We start from the raw sequence: 20306 nt of genomic DNA, 5'->3' as shown, positions 1-20306 counted from the left end.
TGTGTAAGAAGTTCACAATTGTATCATGGTATGAGAAAGTATGATTTCTCCTAGCCAGTTTATAGCCAGTAATTTTCTCCTAAAGAAGTAAAATGTGTGGCAGAGCCCTAGATATTTTCACTACTCATTACTGTTACCTGAAGTAGCTGAATAAAGCTAGACACTAATCTTATTAATTAAATTGGATGTTACTTTATTATGTTTTGGTCTAAGGGTCCCATTGTTAATGCTTCATAACATAGTTTTAGACTTTTGCTACAAGAACAAAGTATCTGTGTTTTAGATTTGGAGTAGATCAGATAGATCAATTACTTTAGCACCAAGAGCACAGACAAAACCTGGAAATAACCATTTCATCCAACCATGGCATACTTACACACTGCATATCCAGAGTCTGGCAACTTTTTTGACATTCTGCTCCAGTTGCTCCTGCAGTGATATTTCTACAGTCAAAGTAGACCATGGGAGATTCACAGACTAGAGGAAGGAAAGAAGCGAGAGCAGTAAGAAATGGCACAAAGTTTATACCACAGCTGTAGCCATTAAAACCATTTAGAACTTCTTTGCAAATTATGTATTTAATTTAGTAGGGATTGCTGTCCCTATTCAATCTGCTAAATAGATTCACTTCAGAGCATTGAATTCCTAGGAAAAAACCTCACAGTATTTCAGAAAAAAATCTTTGTGAAAAATAGGTCTTATCGTTAATCTAGGTTCACTCCTGCCTTTTATGATAACTGTTGCCCTATAACTACATGAGAAATACTTCCATTATTTAAAAATCCATTAAGAAAAATCAATTCTATCAACTATTTTTGTCCAAAACCTGGCATGGAGAAAAAGATAAGTGTAAGATTTTTTTTAAATTTTTTTTTTTTTACCTGGAGTTGGATTGGGTGCTCCAATGCAATTCAGTCTTCCCTGGATGCAAGTGCTGTAAGAGAGGGAAAAACATTTTTTTCTCCTTCTCTCAACCCATGTACTAAGACTGAGAGCTACTTCTCTCTTACCAAGTTTCAGAATTTTCAAAGGAATTCCAGAATGCTGTTTTGCAGTCTCAGGAAAGAATTTCCCTCAATACCACTACCATTTCTGCTTTCATATGAGATCCATTATTGCTTAAAAGAAAAAATCATAGGTTGAAATGAGTACATGTCTCCGCTTGTTACTTACTTTCTCATAAGATCTCTCCTTGCTGGTGTTGTCATAATTTTATGCTTGAAAAATCATAGAATTAAATAGAAAAGGCAGCTAAATACAATTGTTCTATAAATCTGGAAATATCATAGAATCATGCAGATTGGAAAAGATCCTTAAGATCATCAAGTCCAACCTAAACCTAACGCTGCCAAGTCCACCGATAAACCATGTCCCTAAAGTGCCACATGTACACATCTTTGAAATATCTAGGGGTGGTGACTCAACCACTTCCCTGGGCAGCCTCTCCCAATGCTTGATAACCCTTTTGCTGAAGTAATTTTTCCTAATATCCAATCTAAACCTCCCCTGGTGCAACTTGGGGCCATTTCCTCTTGTCCTATCGCTGGTTACTTGGGAAAAGAGACCGACCCCTACCTCCTTTCAGGTAGTTGTAGAGAGCGATAAGGTCTCCCCTCAGCCTCCTTTTCTCCAGGCTAAACACCCCCAGTTCCCTCAGCTGCTCATCACAGGACTTGTTCTCTAGACCCTTCACCAGCTTTGTTGCCCTTCTTTGGACACGCTCCAGCACCTCAATGCCTTTCTCGTAGTGAGGGGCCCAAAACTGAACACAGTACTTAAGGTGCAGCCTCACCAGTGGCGAGTACAAGGGGATGATCCCTCCCCTAGTCCTGCTGGCCACACTATTTCTGATACAGGCCAGGGTGCCATTGGCCGCCTTGGCCTCCTGGGCACACTGCTGGCTCATATTCAGCTGGCTGTCAACCAGCACCCCCAGGTCTTTTTCCACCAGGCAGCTTTCCAGCCACTCTTCCCCAAGCCTGTAGTGTTGCATGGGGTTGTTGTGACCCAAGTGCAGGACCCGGCACTTGGCCTTGTTGAACCTCATACAGTTGGTTTCAGCCCATTGATCCAACCTGTCCAAATCTCTCTGTAGAGCCTTCCTACCCTCCAGCAGATCAACCCTCCCACCCAGCTTAGTGTCATCTGCAAACTTACTGAGGGTGCGCTCGATCCCTTCGTCCAGATCATTGATAAAGATCTTAAACAGAACTGGCCCCAATACTGAGCCCTGGGGAACACCACTTGTGACCGGCCGTCAGCTGGATTTAACTCCATTCTCCACCACTCTTTGGGCCTGCCCATCCAGCCAGTTTTTTACCCAGTGAAGAGTATGCCCGTCCAAGCCTTGAGCAGCCAGTTTCTCCAGGAGAATGCTGTGGGAAATGGTGCCGAAAGTCCAGGGAAACAACATCCACAGCCTTTCCCTCCTCCACTAAGCAGGTTGCCTTGTCACAGAAGGAGATGAGGTTAGTCAAGCAGGACCTGCCTTTCACAAACCCATGCTGACTGGGCCTGATCACCTGGTTGTCCTGTACGTGTCGTGTGATGGCACTCAAGCTGATCTGCTCCATAACCTTCCCTGGCACTGAGGTCAGACTGATAGGCCTGTAGTTCCCCGGATCCTCCTTCCAGCCCTTCTTGTAGGTGGGCGTCACATTTGCTAACCTCCAGTCAGCTGGGACCTCCCTAGTTAGGCAGGACTGCTGATGAATGATTGAAAGTGGCTTGGTGAGCACTTCTGCCAGCTCCCTCAGTACCCTTGGGTGGATCCCAAGCAGCCCGATAGACTTGTGTATGTCCAAGTGGTGTAGCAGGTTGCTAACCCTTTCCCCATGGGATTATGGGAGCTTTGCTCTGCTCCACATTCCTGTCTTCCAGCTCAGGGGAATATGTACTATTCTTAAATTTGAAAATAAATTTGAAAAATATGAGAGAGCATTGTATTGAAATTCAGGCAAGGCAGGGTGAGACAAGTTTAAATGCAGCAGATTTTAATAAGAAAATACATATACTATTGTTTGAGTGTTTTGCAAAAGATTCACTTACCATACCAACCCATTTTCATGGACAACTTCTCCAAGTGGTATGGGAGATCTTCTGTAGTAGCAGGGGCATTCATTAGCAGGCACACATTTGCCATTCTCATCCATGTAGGTTCCATCTACGCAGGTGCACCCATCAACTGGGACAAACTTAATGTTGCATGTAACATCGGGCTCACTCAGAGACCGACAAGTGGGTTGACAGGAAGCAATGGTATAGCTGTAGTTTAGCGATTTGGGACATGAGGTGCTGTATTTTGCTGGAGAGAAGAAAATAGAATAGGTTTGTTATTTCCAGGTGGCAATTTCTGGTGCGAAAAAAAAATAATCAGAAGTAGTAGGTATAACATGTAAACAATACTGTACTACCTCTGTCTATGTTGTATCTTTCATGTAAATCTATTTCTGAATAATTCCAGAGTTAGACCTGAAAAGCTAATGTAAATGTGGAGTAAATGATGTATGCAAAGAAGAAAATATTTTTTCAAATGAAATTTCAGAAAGAAACCTCCATTTGGTGCTGCCATTCATTGCCAAGACTTATAAAACTTTTGAAGTATGAGAGAAGATGTCTCCCTGAATGTCTCCTGGTATGCTGAAAATAGACCTAGTGCATCAGTAGAATGTAGCGTGCAGCTTCAGAGACCTTTCCTTTGCAAGTGTTCTTGTTAGTATTACTAGAACTGTTATTCTAATACCTCACATTTGCTCTACAATAACTTGTGATATATAAAACTGCAGTGAAATTCAAAGTTGCACAGAAACAGGTGGAGGCACTTCCATAACCGTTGTCTCTTTCCTAAGCAACCTATGTCTCCCATCTCTTTGTATTCACTCTTGTTAGCAATGAATTGATTCTAAGGGAACAGCAGAGAATTACTTGCAGGAGTGCACTTAGCAAAATCCCTTCCTCAACACTTACTATATTTGCCTGGAAATCAGTATAAAATAATCTCTGACCAGCACTTTTTTTGATGTGTGTTCTTAGGAAAAGGGATAGTTAAGAGTACTTACAGCAGACATCAGTCCTCCATCCATGCAGCTGGAGTCCTTTTGCAGCACAAGCTCTCACATAGGAAGACAGGGCTGCACACAGACAATCCTCACTATTTTCACAGTTACATGTGTCAAACATGCAGTTCTAAGAATGCAGAGAAAAATAAAATCTCAGCACTGGTAACATGGTCAATCTTAAAAAAATGAATGTTGTTTTTCTGGTCTTATGTGCTAATCCTTCTTCAAATATGCTTACTCATAGAAAACACTGACATAGCTTTATCACTTTCCAGTCTTTGCCTAAGTTTTCTGACAGGGGAGAATGAAGGTAATGGAAATTCAGTAGATATCTGCAATTATTATTGGGAAATAGTGGTCTTAAAGTCTGTTATATATTTAACAGCTTCATGTTCCTCTGAACCATATTTATGAATATGCTACATAATAGCATACAAAGCTCTATTCACAGTATGCAGTCTAGACATGTCATTTCACCAGAGTCCATACCTGGACGATTCATAGTGAGAAGAAAGATTGGCAACACATTGATAGCAGAATGATAATAATTAGCTAATGGGTTTTCTGTGCAAAGTAGTTATTAATAAGATACAAGGCTGATGAGACAAAAATTCACTGATACTCAAACAAGCATTTGACATGCCTACGTACATTCCTACTATATGTGTATATCCATCCAGGAATAAATAGCTGCCTTTTCATTTGCAAGCAAGTCAGGATCCTGAAGCCAAGACTGACAATTGAAATAAGGTAATAGTACAACACAAACAGAAACACATGTTGAAAGAAGGAAATGTTGCAGCACAGAAATGAAAGTACAGACATTGCCTATGATGAGACATGTCTGGAACAGTCCTTTTCTGGTAGCTAGTTGCAGTGATCCTGTTCTGTTGTTTCTAAAGGGAAAAAAAGTCTAACAAAGTACCATGTGGTAAACAGAGGGATTCACTGCATAGTGACAATCAGCAAAAGGTCCCTTGCTGTCAGTTAGTAGTCCACACCAATGCTGAGCATATTTTTCTGTGAAGAGAACAAACAATACAAATGCACATTACTCTGTTTTTCGTTAGTCGCAAAACCACACTGCCCTGGTCCATGAAGCCAGTTCTGAAATTATATCAAATCTCTCCTTCTCCTGTCTTTTTTTCACTCAGCTTTTGGGCTGAGGTTCCTAAAACCAAAGAAGAGGACTTGCTGAAGGGGACAAATGAAAGATTTCCAAAGATACTCCTGCAATCCACTCCTCTAATACCAAGTTGTCAGCTTAGACATCATCTCTGTTTTCAATGACCATACAGTTTCATGCAGTTATGTTTCTATGACTCTTCCCTGTTTTGTTACTTATCCCTAGTGCTTTCATTTTGACTATTTGTTTCTGATTTCAAATGTATGTTTTTACCAAGTATGTAAGTCTTCATTCTCTTAACTTTGCTTTCCAACAGATGTGTTTTCCTTAGGGACAGGCAAAAAAAACCCTAGAAAAAATTCTAAGTACACACCATTATCAATGCTGAGTGCACAAGGGTTCTCAAAACTGTGCTGGATATTAGGACATGAAGCCTGAGTTTTCCATGTATTAGCAAATGCTGTTGCTGTTCCTTCAATTATTCCACTCATGACCCTGAAGTCATCAGTTTGGATATTATTGAAATTTCCACAGAGACCTGTTGAAAAGCAGTGAAAAGTTTATACTGCTCATACTAGACAAAAGACATTAAGCAAGATGTTCTTATATTTCATTCACTTACCACAGGTCTGGTCTTTGAAAATAAGATCCAGTCGCACAAACACTTGCATGATGGGTATGATTTGGATTTCAAGGTGGACGCCAAAGTTTGTCTGCATGATGATGAAGAATGATGAAGGTCTGAACACAGTGACATTAGCTACAGATGAAAAACAGAACGATCACTTTCTGAATGAGGTCAAATGCTGGAAACAGTGCATCATTATACCATTATTCTTGAATTCCTATCGCAATTGTTGCAAATTCTGAGGTCAAATAAAGCCAATCTTTATGACAATGAATGAGAAATCTAAATCTAAATTTGCAGTTCAGAATTTGCTTGTAGCTACCAAGTTGTTAACTTTATTTGCTGTCTCAACATTAAGCAGTTCAAGATTACTCCTTCCAAGAGAATAAGAAAACTGTATGGCACTGAGCATTAAAAAGAATACTTCTGGTTTTGTTTGTCGGATTGTTCAGCATACATTGGAGGCCTCACTTCGCTGGAAAGGGAGAATAAGCAGATCTGGAGGTCAGAGATATTGCATAGAATCATTAGTTATTGAGACAGAGAGCAAAAATCAAATTTCTGTCTGAGAAAGTGTGAGCACAGGAGTGGTAAGTTAAAAAAAAAAAAGAGGTAGAAGAGGTAAATAGATGTCTTTTGTGTTCAATTTTGTGCAGTGAGAAGGAAGTAATCCTTACAGTGATCAAATCAGGGCAGTCTAAATGCTCTTTGCTTCTGTTTGAACTCTTGCCTATGCTTGTACTGTCTCCTATTTCTTTATGATACTAAACTTCCCACTTCCACTTCAGAAGCACTTGTGTGACTCAGGAAATACTGTGAAGAGAACTGAGGTGTGAACATGCAGGTTCTGAACAACTCCTTTTATCGTCCATAGTTTAAGAAAATAAGCAGATGTGGAGTTGAAGTTCTGAGATAATTGCTCACGGACTGTTGGAGAAAAAAAATACCTGCTGAGATGGGCAGCTGGGTGTAGATAGAGTTCATAAACACACCACCGTCAGGTTTGACCTCGATGAGCTGATAAGGAAGAGGAACAAGAGGCAACTGTGTAAAGGATAACTATAGTCCAAAGAGTAATAATGGCAATGACTCCAGTGATATTAGTTTAATTAAGATTAACAGATATTAAATGAAAAGGGTAGGTTTTTGTGATTTCACCTCTTCCCTCTTTCCACTTTTTACACTTTACTATTTTTCCCTGCCATAAAAGTATTATTTTTAAAGAGACTTTCTTAGCTTCTTAGGGAATTACATCATCTTGGTTTCTTTGAACGCATCTTTGTGATGAATTACATCCCTTACTGTTGTACTTGTAGTTTCTAACCTAAAAGCTCATGTTTTTTCCTTCTAGTTGGTAGAGAAAATAGCTTTTTTCTGCTTTGTGAGTACAATGTTTTTCTTAACAAACTTCCACAAAGCCAAATTTATGGCTAATCTGATTTTCTTAACAAAATCAATTTCTTTTCACTTGAATAAAAATAACATGTACTTAACACATATGCTGACCATTTGAGAGAGAAATGCAGTTCCCTGACTGATTAAGGCCTGGCTTCTTTGCTCCCCATATTTTCAATAGTCGTTTCTCATGCTTATTTTGCATTCTTACAGTTTGTCCTTTATTCATGTTGAGAGTCACTGTCCTTAAGCATGTCTCGGTGTCTGTTCGGCCACATTTACGTAGTTCTACAAGGATGGTGAATGTTTCATCTTTGCAATGCTGAAAAAAAATGACAACAGTTATTTAATGAAAGGCTAATTACATCAGCTTTCCCTGTAAATTTTTCTCTCAACTCTAAAAAAATATTTCTGTTTCTGAAGAAGATCCAGACTCTCCCAAATCCCATCCCTTCTTTGGCCTAAGATTCAGTTTTGCCTTTTGTAGTGATTAGGAACAATGAGAGAATTATAATCTGGTTTTGCATTTTATTGATGATATCCATATTTGGAGTTTTTATTCATGCCCACTTCTAATGTTTGATTCAATTCTACTGTATCTCTCATCTTTCTGTAGCTGGTATCAATGCTAGACAAAAATTTCAGATAAAACATTTTTCAGGAGAACAGTAACATACAGCTTTTTTTTTTTTTTTTTTTTTTTTTTAATTGAATTGTGCAGATGGGAAAAAGGAAAGCAAAGAACAAACAGGAAAAGCCCCTAAAAGAACAAAACATTTCACCTGCACATTGCTGTAATTAAATCTTTTTATTATATTTAACTTTTAATTTTTCTACTTCTTTTGACCTATTTTAAAATCTGTTTAAAATGTTCACAACCTAAATGAAATGTATCAGTTGACTTGAACTGATTTTCTGTATTTGAACTTCCCAGAAATGAAATAAAAATATTAGTCTTATAAATTTAATTATTTATTTTTTTTTTTTCAGAACTGTTAGTGTAATTTTTCAGACTTGTACCATTTGGCTCAATACCATATACTATAGTAACATGGCAAAAATTATGCAACTCGGTAAGAAAGCTGGATTAATCACACTGAAGACTGTAGACAAACAAGTTCTTAAAAAAGGCAATGTTCTTCAGCAATTACTACATCATAGAGCTGGAAATTCCCCAGTAAACACCACATACTGTTACATGACATCCTAATAGTTAACCAATGATTGTCATTTGAATCACAGCATGTGTTCTAGTAAAAATCTGGCTAAGTGAGAGACAATTTAACATCTGTATGTCAAAAGAGGTAAGTTTCAAAAGTGTTTATTGAGATCACCCTTTCTTTCTATAACAGAAAGGCTTCATGACCTAGTAATATCTGATTCCCACCTTAGAAAGGATGTAAGTGCAGTCTCCATGGTGACTGTAATGTTTTTTATCATATGTGGAAATGTGTGAACCTCCCTCTAGTGAACATGTTCCTGGGCATGACATGTCTTGGCAACTCCATTGGCCTCCATTACAGGTACTGGAAGAGAGAGAATAAAGTTAGCTGAAATCACTAGCAGTGGTCCAGAGTAAAAGGAATTACAGTGACGTCAGGTTCAGATATTTTACTACTGTTTTGCCCTTCAAGCTGTAGTTTGACACACAGTAAATCTAGGTTTAAGACTTTCCGAAAGGTTGTGGACGTGTGATGCAACGTGTTAAAAAGAACGACTGTGGTATACATTCACTTTGCTTATTTAATTGTTTTCCTTCTTTGGACAGGTGAACTCTCTAGCAACAGGTATTGGATGAGTAACTTCTTGGGTTTTGCAGCTAACATAGAGCACAATGACAAATTAAATTCTCTTCTGTTTTGTTATACAAATGTTATCAGAAACTAACAGAAATGTAACCCCACATCTACTCCTGATGCAGACATATCTCTTTTCTAAGATGATGTGGTAGTGCACAGGTACAGGATTAATAATTGCGAAATCAAGGTTGTATTGTGTCATCCTTTGCTTTCTCCAGAGAAAATAAATGTTTGCAAATGCATAAATGACTGCAACTTTGTTCCTCTTGGAGTAGTCCAAATGTTTGAACAAAATAAGCAAAGAGGAAGTATTTTAATTGACTGGTGAGAAATCTAAACATTGTAAATCCTTGCTTTGATCTCCTTGAGTCAGAGTGCAAAATTAGTTAAGGCTGTTGCTAAATAAAACAATGAATGTTCTTTAGAGCTATTTTGGAACTGTAGCGGTCAGTTAAATGCACATATCAATTACCAATGACGCAATTGCATATAATAAACCATTAAACTCATTAAATACGGAGAGGAAATAGTAAGTTAGAAAAGTAACAAAGATTACCAGGAATGGCACTGCTCTGAAAAAGACGTTCCTGTAGTGTAGGTCTTGCCATTGTAAACACAGGAGCACTGCTGAGGGGGAATGCAGCCAGAATTGTTGATGTCATCAAATACAGTCCCTAAATTAAAAAAAAGACAAAACCTTGATCAGTTAAAGAGGCATTTCCTATACACTACTTTTGTTCGTTACAAATCCTAAGTATTGCCTTAGAGACAGATCTGCAGCTGTCATGAATGGACATACCTATGCTGAGGACAGTAGGACTGTGCCAATTTGCATAGAGAAGGATTCAACCTTTGTATTATTAAATTCCACCTGCTTCGAAAGAGGGACTTATTGTAGCACAGGTGGCTTGTTGAGAGACTGGTCTTCATCTGTTTGCTGTTCTGCTTTCCTGCTTTCTTAATATTGCACATGTATTGGCAATTAATTCAGATATCTTTTCTCAGCTGAGACATGACAAATGCTTGTCACTTGCAGCTGTGAAAAATGCAAATATAAAAGGCTTCAACCCCATGGAACCTGCCCAAATCCTGCAGGTAAGCTGCTGTTGTTCTTTGAGATCAGACACATGAGTACATAAGAACTTGCCTGGGGGGCAGAAACAACCATCCATACAGTGTTCTTCGCAAAACTGAGATCGTTCAGGGTTGGTGCATGTGTCAGCACAGGGGGAGCTGCACTCCTGGTACTGCATGTTAGAAGGACACTTCTTGGCTGAAATTTTAAAGGAGGATAGAATTTTTTTCAGTATTTCTAGCCACTGTATATGAAAATATTTACATTCATTTAGTTTTTTCAGCTAGATGTAAAACCACACTAAACTGCTGATCAATCACTATCTCTCAAAATTTGCAAATTTAGTCACCTAGATCCATATTTTACAGTTGAGATGTACTTTCCATGACTGCCTGGTGCTGAACTGGCTCAATGACTGGATTTCTGGGGACAGCAAGGTAATGACCCCACAGAATCAACAAGGCCTGTGTTTCTACTCAAGGCACCCTTCTCATGAACACCTGTATTGCTAGTGGAATGTAAGTCGTAAGTTCCTAAAGCTTTCGTATATTTGCATTTTTCAAATACCATTGGAAGGGCAAATAGTATCTCGTGGGTTTTGGAGCAAATGCTGGTGACAGTTTTAGAGCAAATGCTGGTGACAGTATCAACAGCTACACCCCAAAATCTAGTACGTGTTTAGTTCAGTGCAAATCTCTGTGAAGATTACAGTGGTGAAGACTCCTCACTACCAAGCAAGAGGAGATAAGTGCTTAACGAGCCAAACACCTATGAAGACCCAATCAGTTAATAATTGAGAATAAAAAATGCTGTAGCCACCATGAGAAAAGGAAAGAAACAGGAACACAAGCAAGCAAGCCTCATTCTTTCTCCTTCTTTCTCCTTTGCTTCCTTTACTGTCCCAGTTAATTAAATAACACTTTGACTTTCCATTAGAGTATCCATGTAAGTGTTTGAGAGTGTTTAATTCAGTTTGCATTAAAACCCTTAGCTCTTTTGTCTTCTCCCTTTGGGGAAGACAATCTTGAATGGCCTGTAACTTCTTACACATCCTCAACATCATCTGAGAGCTTGTTGTTTGTTAGTTACCGAGCATAAAGTAAGGGTATCTCCAGTGATACTTACGGCACAGTTTTGAGGTTCTCCAGTTCAGAGGATGCCCACCAGCATGAGCACACTGCCGAGAGTATTCAGCAAAGGTGTCACAGATACATGAGGCATTTTTAGACTCTTCAGAGTGGCACAAGTCATCTTGGCAAGCCATAATGTACTCTCTAACATCAACTAGGTTATTACACTCTGCAAATGCAGAGCTGGTCAATGTTTTCTGGCATATGTCATCCTTGGGAGAAAAAAAAATTAAACAACCTCCAGAAAATAGAAAGGAACAATTTTTTGGTGTTGTTACTTTGTATAATTATTCTTTAATAGAAACTTATATCCCTCTCTGAGTTGCTGTCACCCGAGGGCTTTTCCTGTTGACATATCTGAAGCTGTAGAAGGTTACAGATAAATTTGAAAGAAAAATAAAAGAATAGTCAAAAGATCCTTACAGAATTATCAGTGCAATTATCTGGCAGGGTAGAAGTGGAGTCTTCACAGTGTTCTGTTGGCCCATCCATTTTCTGCATATTCCCAAACTGCAAGGGTGTCATCTTAATATCTGTACAAAAGTTTAATAATAAGGGTTGGATTTTTTTGTTCAATGCAACTGCCTATTATCTTTTTCTCCTCTCGAATTGTGCTCAAGACTGGCCAAGGCAGCTAGTTCTCTTAAGTCTTTAAAATTGACCATCAGCCCTTCCAAAGGAAGCACTACACCACTGTCTCAATTTACCTTGTACAGCACCCTGGAAAAAGCAAACATTAGAAAACAATTCTCAGCCTATTACATCTAGATGCAAACTAAAATTTTGACCAGAAAAATAACAAACTGTTTTCAGATTATATTGACCCCATGCAGGGAAGATAGAAGAGAACCTAAACAGGGATTTGGACATTGGAGACTGCTGTAAGACAAGGTTTAGGAGAAAGCTCAAGCTGGGAATAGAATGATGAAGATAAGATCTTACAAAGATTATGCAATTCAGCAGGCTTATGTGGTTATACCAATTTTAAGACAGAACTGAAACAATAAGTGTACTGACTAGACAATACAATTACTTCTTGTTTTATTGAATATATTTCTATATTTATTTATGTTATTAATGAAAATCTGGCTCATTTTAATGGGGTTAGCTGATTAGGTAAATAAAACCATGGCATACAAGAAATATTGTTGTTAGCAGCAATCAGTTGTTAGCAGCAGTACTATATTTATACTTAAAGTATTGAATCATATTATCTGATCTCTGTACTACTTATTTTTCAATAGAGATTGAATAATATCCTCTGGGTATATCATTTAACAGGATAGGAGAGAGGAATGTTGATGATGTTAGAGTTAAAAGAATACCAAAGGAGCATATTGGAGACTCCAGAAGCCAATTTTTATTATTTAAAAAACTTACTGTTTGAATAGAACTCATTGTAAATTGGAAAGCCATTGAAGTCCCCACAGAGTCCACAGGTCTGATTGGCATATTTCTCATTCAATTCTAGCTAAAATGATGGACAGTAAGTTGATAAGTTAGTATAAACATTCTAAAATATATTCAAGACCACTGAAAGCACCTGCACCTGCTGCCTCTAAGTATTTTTCTATTCATTCTTCAGAAAGAAAATCAAATCCATAGCAAAAATGAAGATCTAAGAGAGTGAAATTCTGCTAGAAAATTATATTTGAAGGGGTAAGTAGGCCCTGTAACAATGTCAATATGTTAATGATATAATGAAAGTGATTTTTTACCCTATTTTAAGCAGATGCCTGCTATCCACTAGATGTAAATCCATGTAATTTTCTTTAGGACTACCTGGATGCAAACCTATCTTTACTAAGAAAGAATTGCTCAACAGTATGAGATCAGAAGGCAATAGTTAGCCCCTAAACAGATAGGGACCGGCCTAATCAAAGATTAGCTCTGGTCTCTGAAGGTGTAGACAGGTCCCGAAGCAGTTCTTACCAGGATACTGTCATCTTCATTCCACATTAACACAATACCCATTTTGCTGGCAACTTTCACATAAATGCTGCTTTTCTCTATCATAATTCCAGATTGGCTGTAAGGCAGTTGAACTCTGGGAAAAGGCAGAAAGAATGCTAGGTATTTTCTAATTCAGATGTTTGATAAAGAGAAAAAAAAAGGCTTGTGGTATCCAGCTTCTGTAGGGATTCTAAGATAATGCAGTTGTGTGGAAAGAAAAGTGATTAAAAAATAAGATGGTCCAACTTCATCAAATCTGGATCTGAATTTGGATCCAATCTTTCAGGATTTTTCATCCAAATTTTATTTTTGAGGTAATCTTTAAGGGAATGATAAATCTACTGCAAAAGGAATTAATAGCAACCTATTCATTATTTGTGCTGGTAAAGTTGTCAGATTTATTGAAGAACACATAATTTTTTTCCCCCAAATACAGCAAAGTACTTGGAAAGTTTGAAAAAAAAAGTCTGTGGTTACCAAACAAGAGCTACAAATAAACTTACCTGTTGCTGTTGATCATGACAGCATCCTTTGTTAGTTCAGCAGCAACACCTTCAAGTTTCATGGTGATACGGTTGATTGTTGGAGCATTTTCCACCACTGTGCGCCTAATCTGGATGTTGAAATCCTCATAGGGAGCATTGCAATGGGATGCAAAAACATAATTACAGAGCCCAGGGAAGTAAAAGATGTCCCCGTCAAAGGTCTTGAAGTGGAAGTTGCCCCATGTGCTGCACACGCGGCCATTGTGAGCAGGATTGGAAGCTGTGAATTAAAAGTAGCTTTAAAAAAATCCCCAACCTTAACATGGTGAAAATCAACTTGTCCAAAGCTTCATTTTGTCATTGAATAGTTTTTGCCTGCCCACCTCCATTTGTTATTTTCTGTCCATCTATCCATTATAAAACTGTGCATTCATTCTTCACTCATCTTATATCTGCTACTCATCTTATATACCCCTATAAATGGTTATAGCTATGTTCAGCTAGAGCTTATTAGTTGTTCACTTTTCAGCTAAAATAAAAGTTTGATGTTATGTTTCTTAATCACCCTCTTTCTCCTCTTAGTAATCCATGACTTCCTTTACCAATGCCTTTCCCTATTTGTATTAGATTCCTCTGTCTACATCCCCTGAAACTGAAAACTTATTGAACATATTTCATTTCCTTTACTTACATGTTATTACTGGATTTGTCAGCATTGGCTGGATGATGTTCACCTTAGATGAAACTGTAGCAAAAGATAGAAAAAAAGTAAGAAAATAAACAAAAACTAGTATAATACCAAAAATTGCACATAAAATTGACCTAGAAATGACTAGAAAGTTAATATGCCAGATCCAATGAAATAATGTTAAGCCCTTTTTGTTTTATACAGGCCATGGATCAGGTTAAAAGTGCGTACTCAGATTCAAAAGAGGATAGTTAAATCATAAGAAATTGCTTTCAACTGTGATGATCTGCATTTTTCTACCTTTTAATTTTGACCCTTTTATGAAACTCTGTATTGTGTTAGAATAGGCAGAAATTCACAGGTCTGCACATTGGAGTGCAAAAGCGTAGTTGCCTTCTCGTTACACCTCCTCTTTCTAAAGAGGGAATAAAAATTTTAATTATCCCCTTTGCTCTCTGTTTAATATTTTTTCTGTTAAGGGGCTGAAAACCCTTTACAAATGACCACAAATCCATTGTACAGGATGATCGTAAATCATTATATGGTAAAAATCAATGAAGTTGGGTTGACATCTTGATTTCCCAGCATCAGCCCCTGACTTTACAGTTTGCCAAAGTGGTCTTATTTCCTTGTTCATAAGGAACCAAACATCCTGCACATATATTCTACTTTGATGTTATATATATATATATATTCATGCACATAGGCATATAACCTCTACAAACACATATCTACTTTCTTAGTCACCTATTATTATACAAATATAACCACACTTTGTCTGTTTAGTAATTGGTATCTAATAAATATATTACTATTCTTATATAGAGAGATGCTTGTTAATACACATTTATCTTTATTTGACACTACCAGCAATATGCTAGGGAGGTTTTTTAGGCATTTTTATTATTTAGTAGAGAGGTAGCAAATAAATACAAATACACAGTATAAAAGAACGTACTGTTTTGTTTCTGCTGAACAACCTCAGTGTATTTGCTTCCTGGTGTCTGTTGGATTTCAGTCTGGGCTCCTGTGAAGAAATTGTAAAAAGTGTATTAAGTAAGTACAATGTCCTGCATCTGAACTTTTAAAGCAAAGAATTTAGATAGGATCAAAGGACCCAGATACATCTCTGTAAGACAAAGCAGAGAGTCCTTTATCACATCAGAAAAAATGAAACAGTGTCCCCCCCCATCCGTCCCCCCCCGCCCCGATGTAAAATGTAATTATAGAAAGAGACTTTTTATTACAAATACACAGAGTTTGAAATCCAAATAACATTTCAGGTATATCTGCTTTCTTTGTTTCCCTTAAAGCTCACTACAGGGGGTTCTAATAACTGTATTACAGCCCTTATTTCACTACTGCGCTAAATCTCACTAATAGGTGAAACAGTCACAGGAACAATTCACAAAGTGTAAGGGAGTAATTTATTAAAATTGCTGTGTAGTAGCTAGGCAATAATAAGAAAAGGACCAGAACTGGTTAAAAGAAACAAGGGTGTGATCCAATGCTGGTTGCAGATATTTGTATGCTATTTTCTTTAGTACCTAAGCATAGGGCCTTTTCTTCCAGAGCAAATCTAAAGCCTCAATCAGGGATTTAGATTTGTTTTACATCTGGATGCAAGAAGGTACCTCTGCATGATAATACAAGGGCCCATAGCCTAAGCAGTAACCCAGGAGAAGAAACCAAGAGAAACCAGGTTTCCTGTTCTACCCCTCTTCTCACTCTGAGGTGGTTCAAACTCACATCTTCTCTGCAGAAAACCTTAAACATCATACTCAAAGTCTATTTGACCAAGGATTCTTGCTACCCCACCTGAAGCTGAGACATGGTGCCAAAACCAGTGGGACAGTGACAAAGGAGGAAAAAATAGGCCATGTTCATGTGACCACATGATTAGGGAACCCAGCTACATCAAAACTGTCCTATTCTTGTGCCTTGCTTCAAGGCTTATTTTTGTACCTCCAGTTAAATGGATCAACTACATGAACCATTTTCCAGATGAGGTCTTCTATCATGACTCTGTAAGTTTTAAATTCCTTTCCATGCGTGGTGCAGTAATACCATACCAGAGGATGTATTGGCAAAGACTTGAGAAATGACAACTATTGACCTGAACAATTTCATGCCTAGAAAAAGACTGACCCTGAGCTCCTAGCTTGGTGCTCTAAGCTCTTGTCTTTTATAAATAACTATGGCAGACATTTCCTGTAAAAGAAAAGTGGCTACAACTTTATTTTGTGAAAGACTGAATCCTGTCAGCATGTGATAACCACACTTAGAACATGTTGACTAACATGTAGTTATAACCTGCCAAGTCTAAATCCTCAGAGGATTTAGGTGGTGGAATGACTAATACCTTAATCCTGATGAGGAGTATGTGAATGAGCACTCTAGGTGTCTAGAGAATTTCTCAGTCAGAGAGGAACTGCCTGTGTAGTTTAGTCCTAAGTTAAGGCCCCTTTTTCCTTATGCAATAGGTGGGAAGAGTTCACTGACTCAGAACAGGATGCATAACATCCATCTCACTGAACAAGGAACCATGTTGGTGGAAAACAGGGAAATGCTGAAGTCAGCCATAAACCCCAGTCCCCTTTGGTGCTTACTTTCCTTGTTGAGCATTTCTTTCACTTAAGAACCTCAGCCCGGATACCTCCATGAAAGCTGGACAACTACCTTTGCCTTAAAAATAACAGGATCAGGAGCACCTTTTTTAAAAAAATTATTTTTCTAATGTAATTTCTGGCTGTGCCTACCATGTAAGCAGATTGAGTACTTGATCCCAGAGCTGAAGGATGCCTGCCTGAAGAGATTCAAGCCCCCACTCCCAAAGAGGTCCCCAAGAGACTGATGGCTTTGGAGGGGAGGGTTCTGGGGAGCCTCACCGTATGTAGAAGTTGCTGCAGCGTCTGCAGTCTCTTCCAGATCTAACATTTTAATTCTTTTCTCATTTAACTTTATGCGTGACCACTAGTGATGCACAAAGAAGTAACAGGGCAGCTTCTAACCATTTTCCATCTCTTAGTCTTTCAGTATCACAGATAATGTAATTAGGGAAATGCATTCATATCATTATAATTGATACTGATCAGGTGAGAAAAATGCCCTCCGTAAGTCTTAATAATAGGCCAGAATTTGGTCTCGCCCAACACATCTATAGGAATCTCAGCAGGCATAGAATCATAGAATGTTTATTCTAGCATGAGAACTTTTGTAGCAGAGCAAAAGAGTATAAACATGTATTTTGGTCTGTTAATTTTTCTCAAGGAAACAGCAGGGCCTTTTATTTGCTTAGCAAATACATCATTCCCAAGGAAATTCTAGCTGAATTGGTTTATTTAGTAATTGCACAATGCCATGTTGTTGATGATTATAAAAATAAGTGTCTCTCAATTGTAAGAATAGTCAAGATAATTTACTATTTGATAATTTGGGAACTGACCTAATTATTAAGAATACTTCTGGATGTACCTTACTAAGTCTAAATCCAGCTGCCAATCCGCATATGCAATCATCATTACAATCTATTTATAAAAGTTAGTATTTGACCCAAAATATAAAGTCAGGCAGAGAATGTGCGTGGGCCAATATTCTTTAGTCACTCAGGACTTCTGAAAATATTTTCCACAGAGTGTGATTCAAATAAAGAGGGGTTTGCTGGACACTGTCTAACCACTACTCATCAGATTAGGATTGCACAGTACAAATAACTTTCTTGTTCAATGAATGGCTAAAGATGCTTTTGACTGACATTGCGTAACTCTAAATGTAAGCTTAATACTCTGTTTTATTTTGTGCTTAAATCAACTTGCCAGTATTTTAGTGTTTATTTCACAAACTATAAAGTAGCCTAAGATTATATTTGCACTTGTCAATGTTTTGAAAATGATATGAAAGATAAATTTACATAGGCAATCTGAAGATTTAAAAATGTTGGCTGACAGGGCAGTAATTACTGTACATGAATGGGACTAACTTAGCAAGCTTGTACTCATGCAAGTAATTTCAAGTTGAGTGGTCCCATTGACTTAATAGAGCTAACTCATCCTGATAAAAACTGCCAAGACCAGCCCTGATGGATATAGTATTGACAGGAGAAAAAAAAACAATACAAAATGATGGATTGCATGTCAGATAAATCTCCCAGTCCTGCTCACGTTTAACATCAGTAATTTATATAAATATTTTACATAGGGTATTAGCAATGCACAATTAGTTATTGAAAATCATTGCCACATGAATATTCCCTTCTAGTCTCTTTTGCAAGAGAAGTTGCAAGAAATCTTGAGGAATCTGGTATTAGCTCCTGGTAGGTGACAAGATACTGGAAAAGATTGACCAGTGGTCTAATCTAGCAACTGGAAAATGTCGTGTTTTAAATTTCTTAAAAAACATAACATTCATAATCAGTCCTAATACAAAATGCAACAGGAATAAAATGCTTTTGTAAGGCATAAGTGATACTGAAAACCTGACATTTTAAGACATGAATAATGGTTCTTTTTGATTTGATCTTCAAGGCTATCTTCCAAATGCAGTTATATGTAGCAGTTTGACGCAATAGTAAATTAAATCAGTCCAGTTAATAGACAGACATGAAATATTTAATGAAACTGGGGGAAAAAAGATAAAAAGAAATCTTGTTCCAATGCAACCATCTGTTAAGTGAAACAATAAAATTAGTATAGTTGTTTAAAATATATTATTAGATCTAAACAGAGTAGTTTTTCTTTTCCCAATAAAAAAGAGAACTTCTTACTTATCTGATGGATACAGCAAACTGCTAACAGGAAAGCCCATTCTGGTACCCATATCCCTCTGCCAAACCCCATCTTCAGTGGAGCCTGGCACAAGGATGTCGGGTCTGAAGTTGGTCAGAAGGAGTAGTTCACCTGTGCTCTGTCAGTCTTATATAGTAGGTGACTTTGGCTTCAGTCCCAGATTGATTCAGAAAGTCTAGTAAGGTGAGGTTTGGGGGATTTTAGCAAATGAACAGGTAAACAGAGGATGGTCTTCCTTCCTCAGAAGCTGGCCAATGGTATTTGCATTTTGGGAGGAGTATATGCATATACATATGTATATTTTGTTAAGGTTCAATCTAATAAAGAAACATAACATGACTGCAAATCAAACACAACTCCTCCACCAATAACAGGTCCTGGAACAAATTTGATTTGGTGTTGCTTTACAGTTGTTCAGGTGACATGCAAGTAACTATTCTAGATTTTTCAATACTGATGCTAGGCAGCTCCTTGGCAAAAAGATCCTGCTTATTTCTGAAGTCTGAGGAGGTGTGGAGTATTTCCTATGTGGAGACCCAGCATTAGGAAGTCACGCCGTGCCTCTTGGGGCAGCTATCTTCTAAAATTAATGGACTAATAACCTTGAAGGGTCCTGTACTATCACACAGTCACACTGAGTGTATGCCGTGGAAACCCTTCTGTGTGGCACTGGCAAGCATTAGACACCTATCTGAGGAACATTAAGCTAGCTTCACCTAAACTGTATCCTACATTTATTTGAGATGGGCTTAAACCTTGAAACCTACTTCTGAATTCTCTGCATAATCTGATTTTGACTTCTCGTGGCAAGTATCAGGAGTAATTTCATCCTTACACCAGCTTTGCAGGAGAAAAAAAAAAATGTTACATTGATTATGGCCTGCGATTGCGATCACATTGTTTCAGTATCATTCCTGTGTAATTCTATTCACATCCATGGACTTATAAGGACTACAAATTAGAGAAACAGGCAATGAATCAGGCCTATAAGGCTTGCCAGTAAATGTTTAACATATTTTTTTCTGAATATTGGCTTTTTGCAGTTCTACTGGATTATCATTTCAAAAGCAGGAATGAATGTATACTTCAGTAAACAGACAGTATTGCTACTTGATGTCACTTTATCCTTTTTTAGCTTGGCATCGGAGAGCACTAGGATGAGTTGCTCTGAGCAGATTTCTGTCT

At 37.8% G+C, this 20306-nt stretch overlaps 1 protein-coding gene across 1 annotated transcript in view; it reads right to left on the bottom strand.

Annotated features, from left to right (window-relative positions):
• Positions 1-17274, bottom strand: part of LOC126047275 (mucin-5B-like) — a 31870-nt gene extending 14596 nt beyond the window's left edge. The window contains exons 1-20 of the mRNA XM_049820696.1: positions 17097-17274; positions 15296-15364; positions 14341-14394; positions 13668-13929; positions 13144-13258; positions 12592-12682; positions 11635-11744; positions 11207-11423; positions 10154-10279; positions 9563-9680; positions 8595-8733; positions 7419-7529; positions 6760-6829; positions 5807-5944; positions 5558-5722; positions 4984-5078; positions 4059-4185; positions 3049-3304; positions 882-934; positions 377-477 (exon numbers count right to left, since the gene is read on the bottom strand). Coding sequence (XP_049676653.1) covers positions 377-477; positions 882-934; positions 3049-3304; positions 4059-4185; positions 4984-5078; positions 5558-5722; positions 5807-5944; positions 6760-6829; positions 7419-7529; positions 8595-8733; positions 9563-9680; positions 10154-10279; positions 11207-11423; positions 11635-11744; positions 12592-12682; positions 13144-13258; positions 13668-13929; positions 14341-14394; positions 15296-15364; positions 17097-17274 — 2595 coding nt within the window. The remainder of the gene's footprint in view (positions 1-376; positions 478-881; positions 935-3048; positions 3305-4058; positions 4186-4983; positions 5079-5557; positions 5723-5806; positions 5945-6759; positions 6830-7418; positions 7530-8594; positions 8734-9562; positions 9681-10153; positions 10280-11206; positions 11424-11634; positions 11745-12591; positions 12683-13143; positions 13259-13667; positions 13930-14340; positions 14395-15295; positions 15365-17096) is intronic.
• Between the last annotated feature and the right edge of the window lie 3032 nt (positions 17275-20306).

This window comes from Accipiter gentilis, chromosome 17 (assembly GCF_929443795.1).
Source record: "Accipiter gentilis chromosome 17, bAccGen1.1, whole genome shotgun sequence".
Taxonomy (NCBI): Eukaryota; Metazoa; Chordata; class Aves; order Accipitriformes; family Accipitridae; genus Astur; species Astur gentilis.
This window is presented reverse-complemented; position numbering and strand designations above follow the sequence as displayed.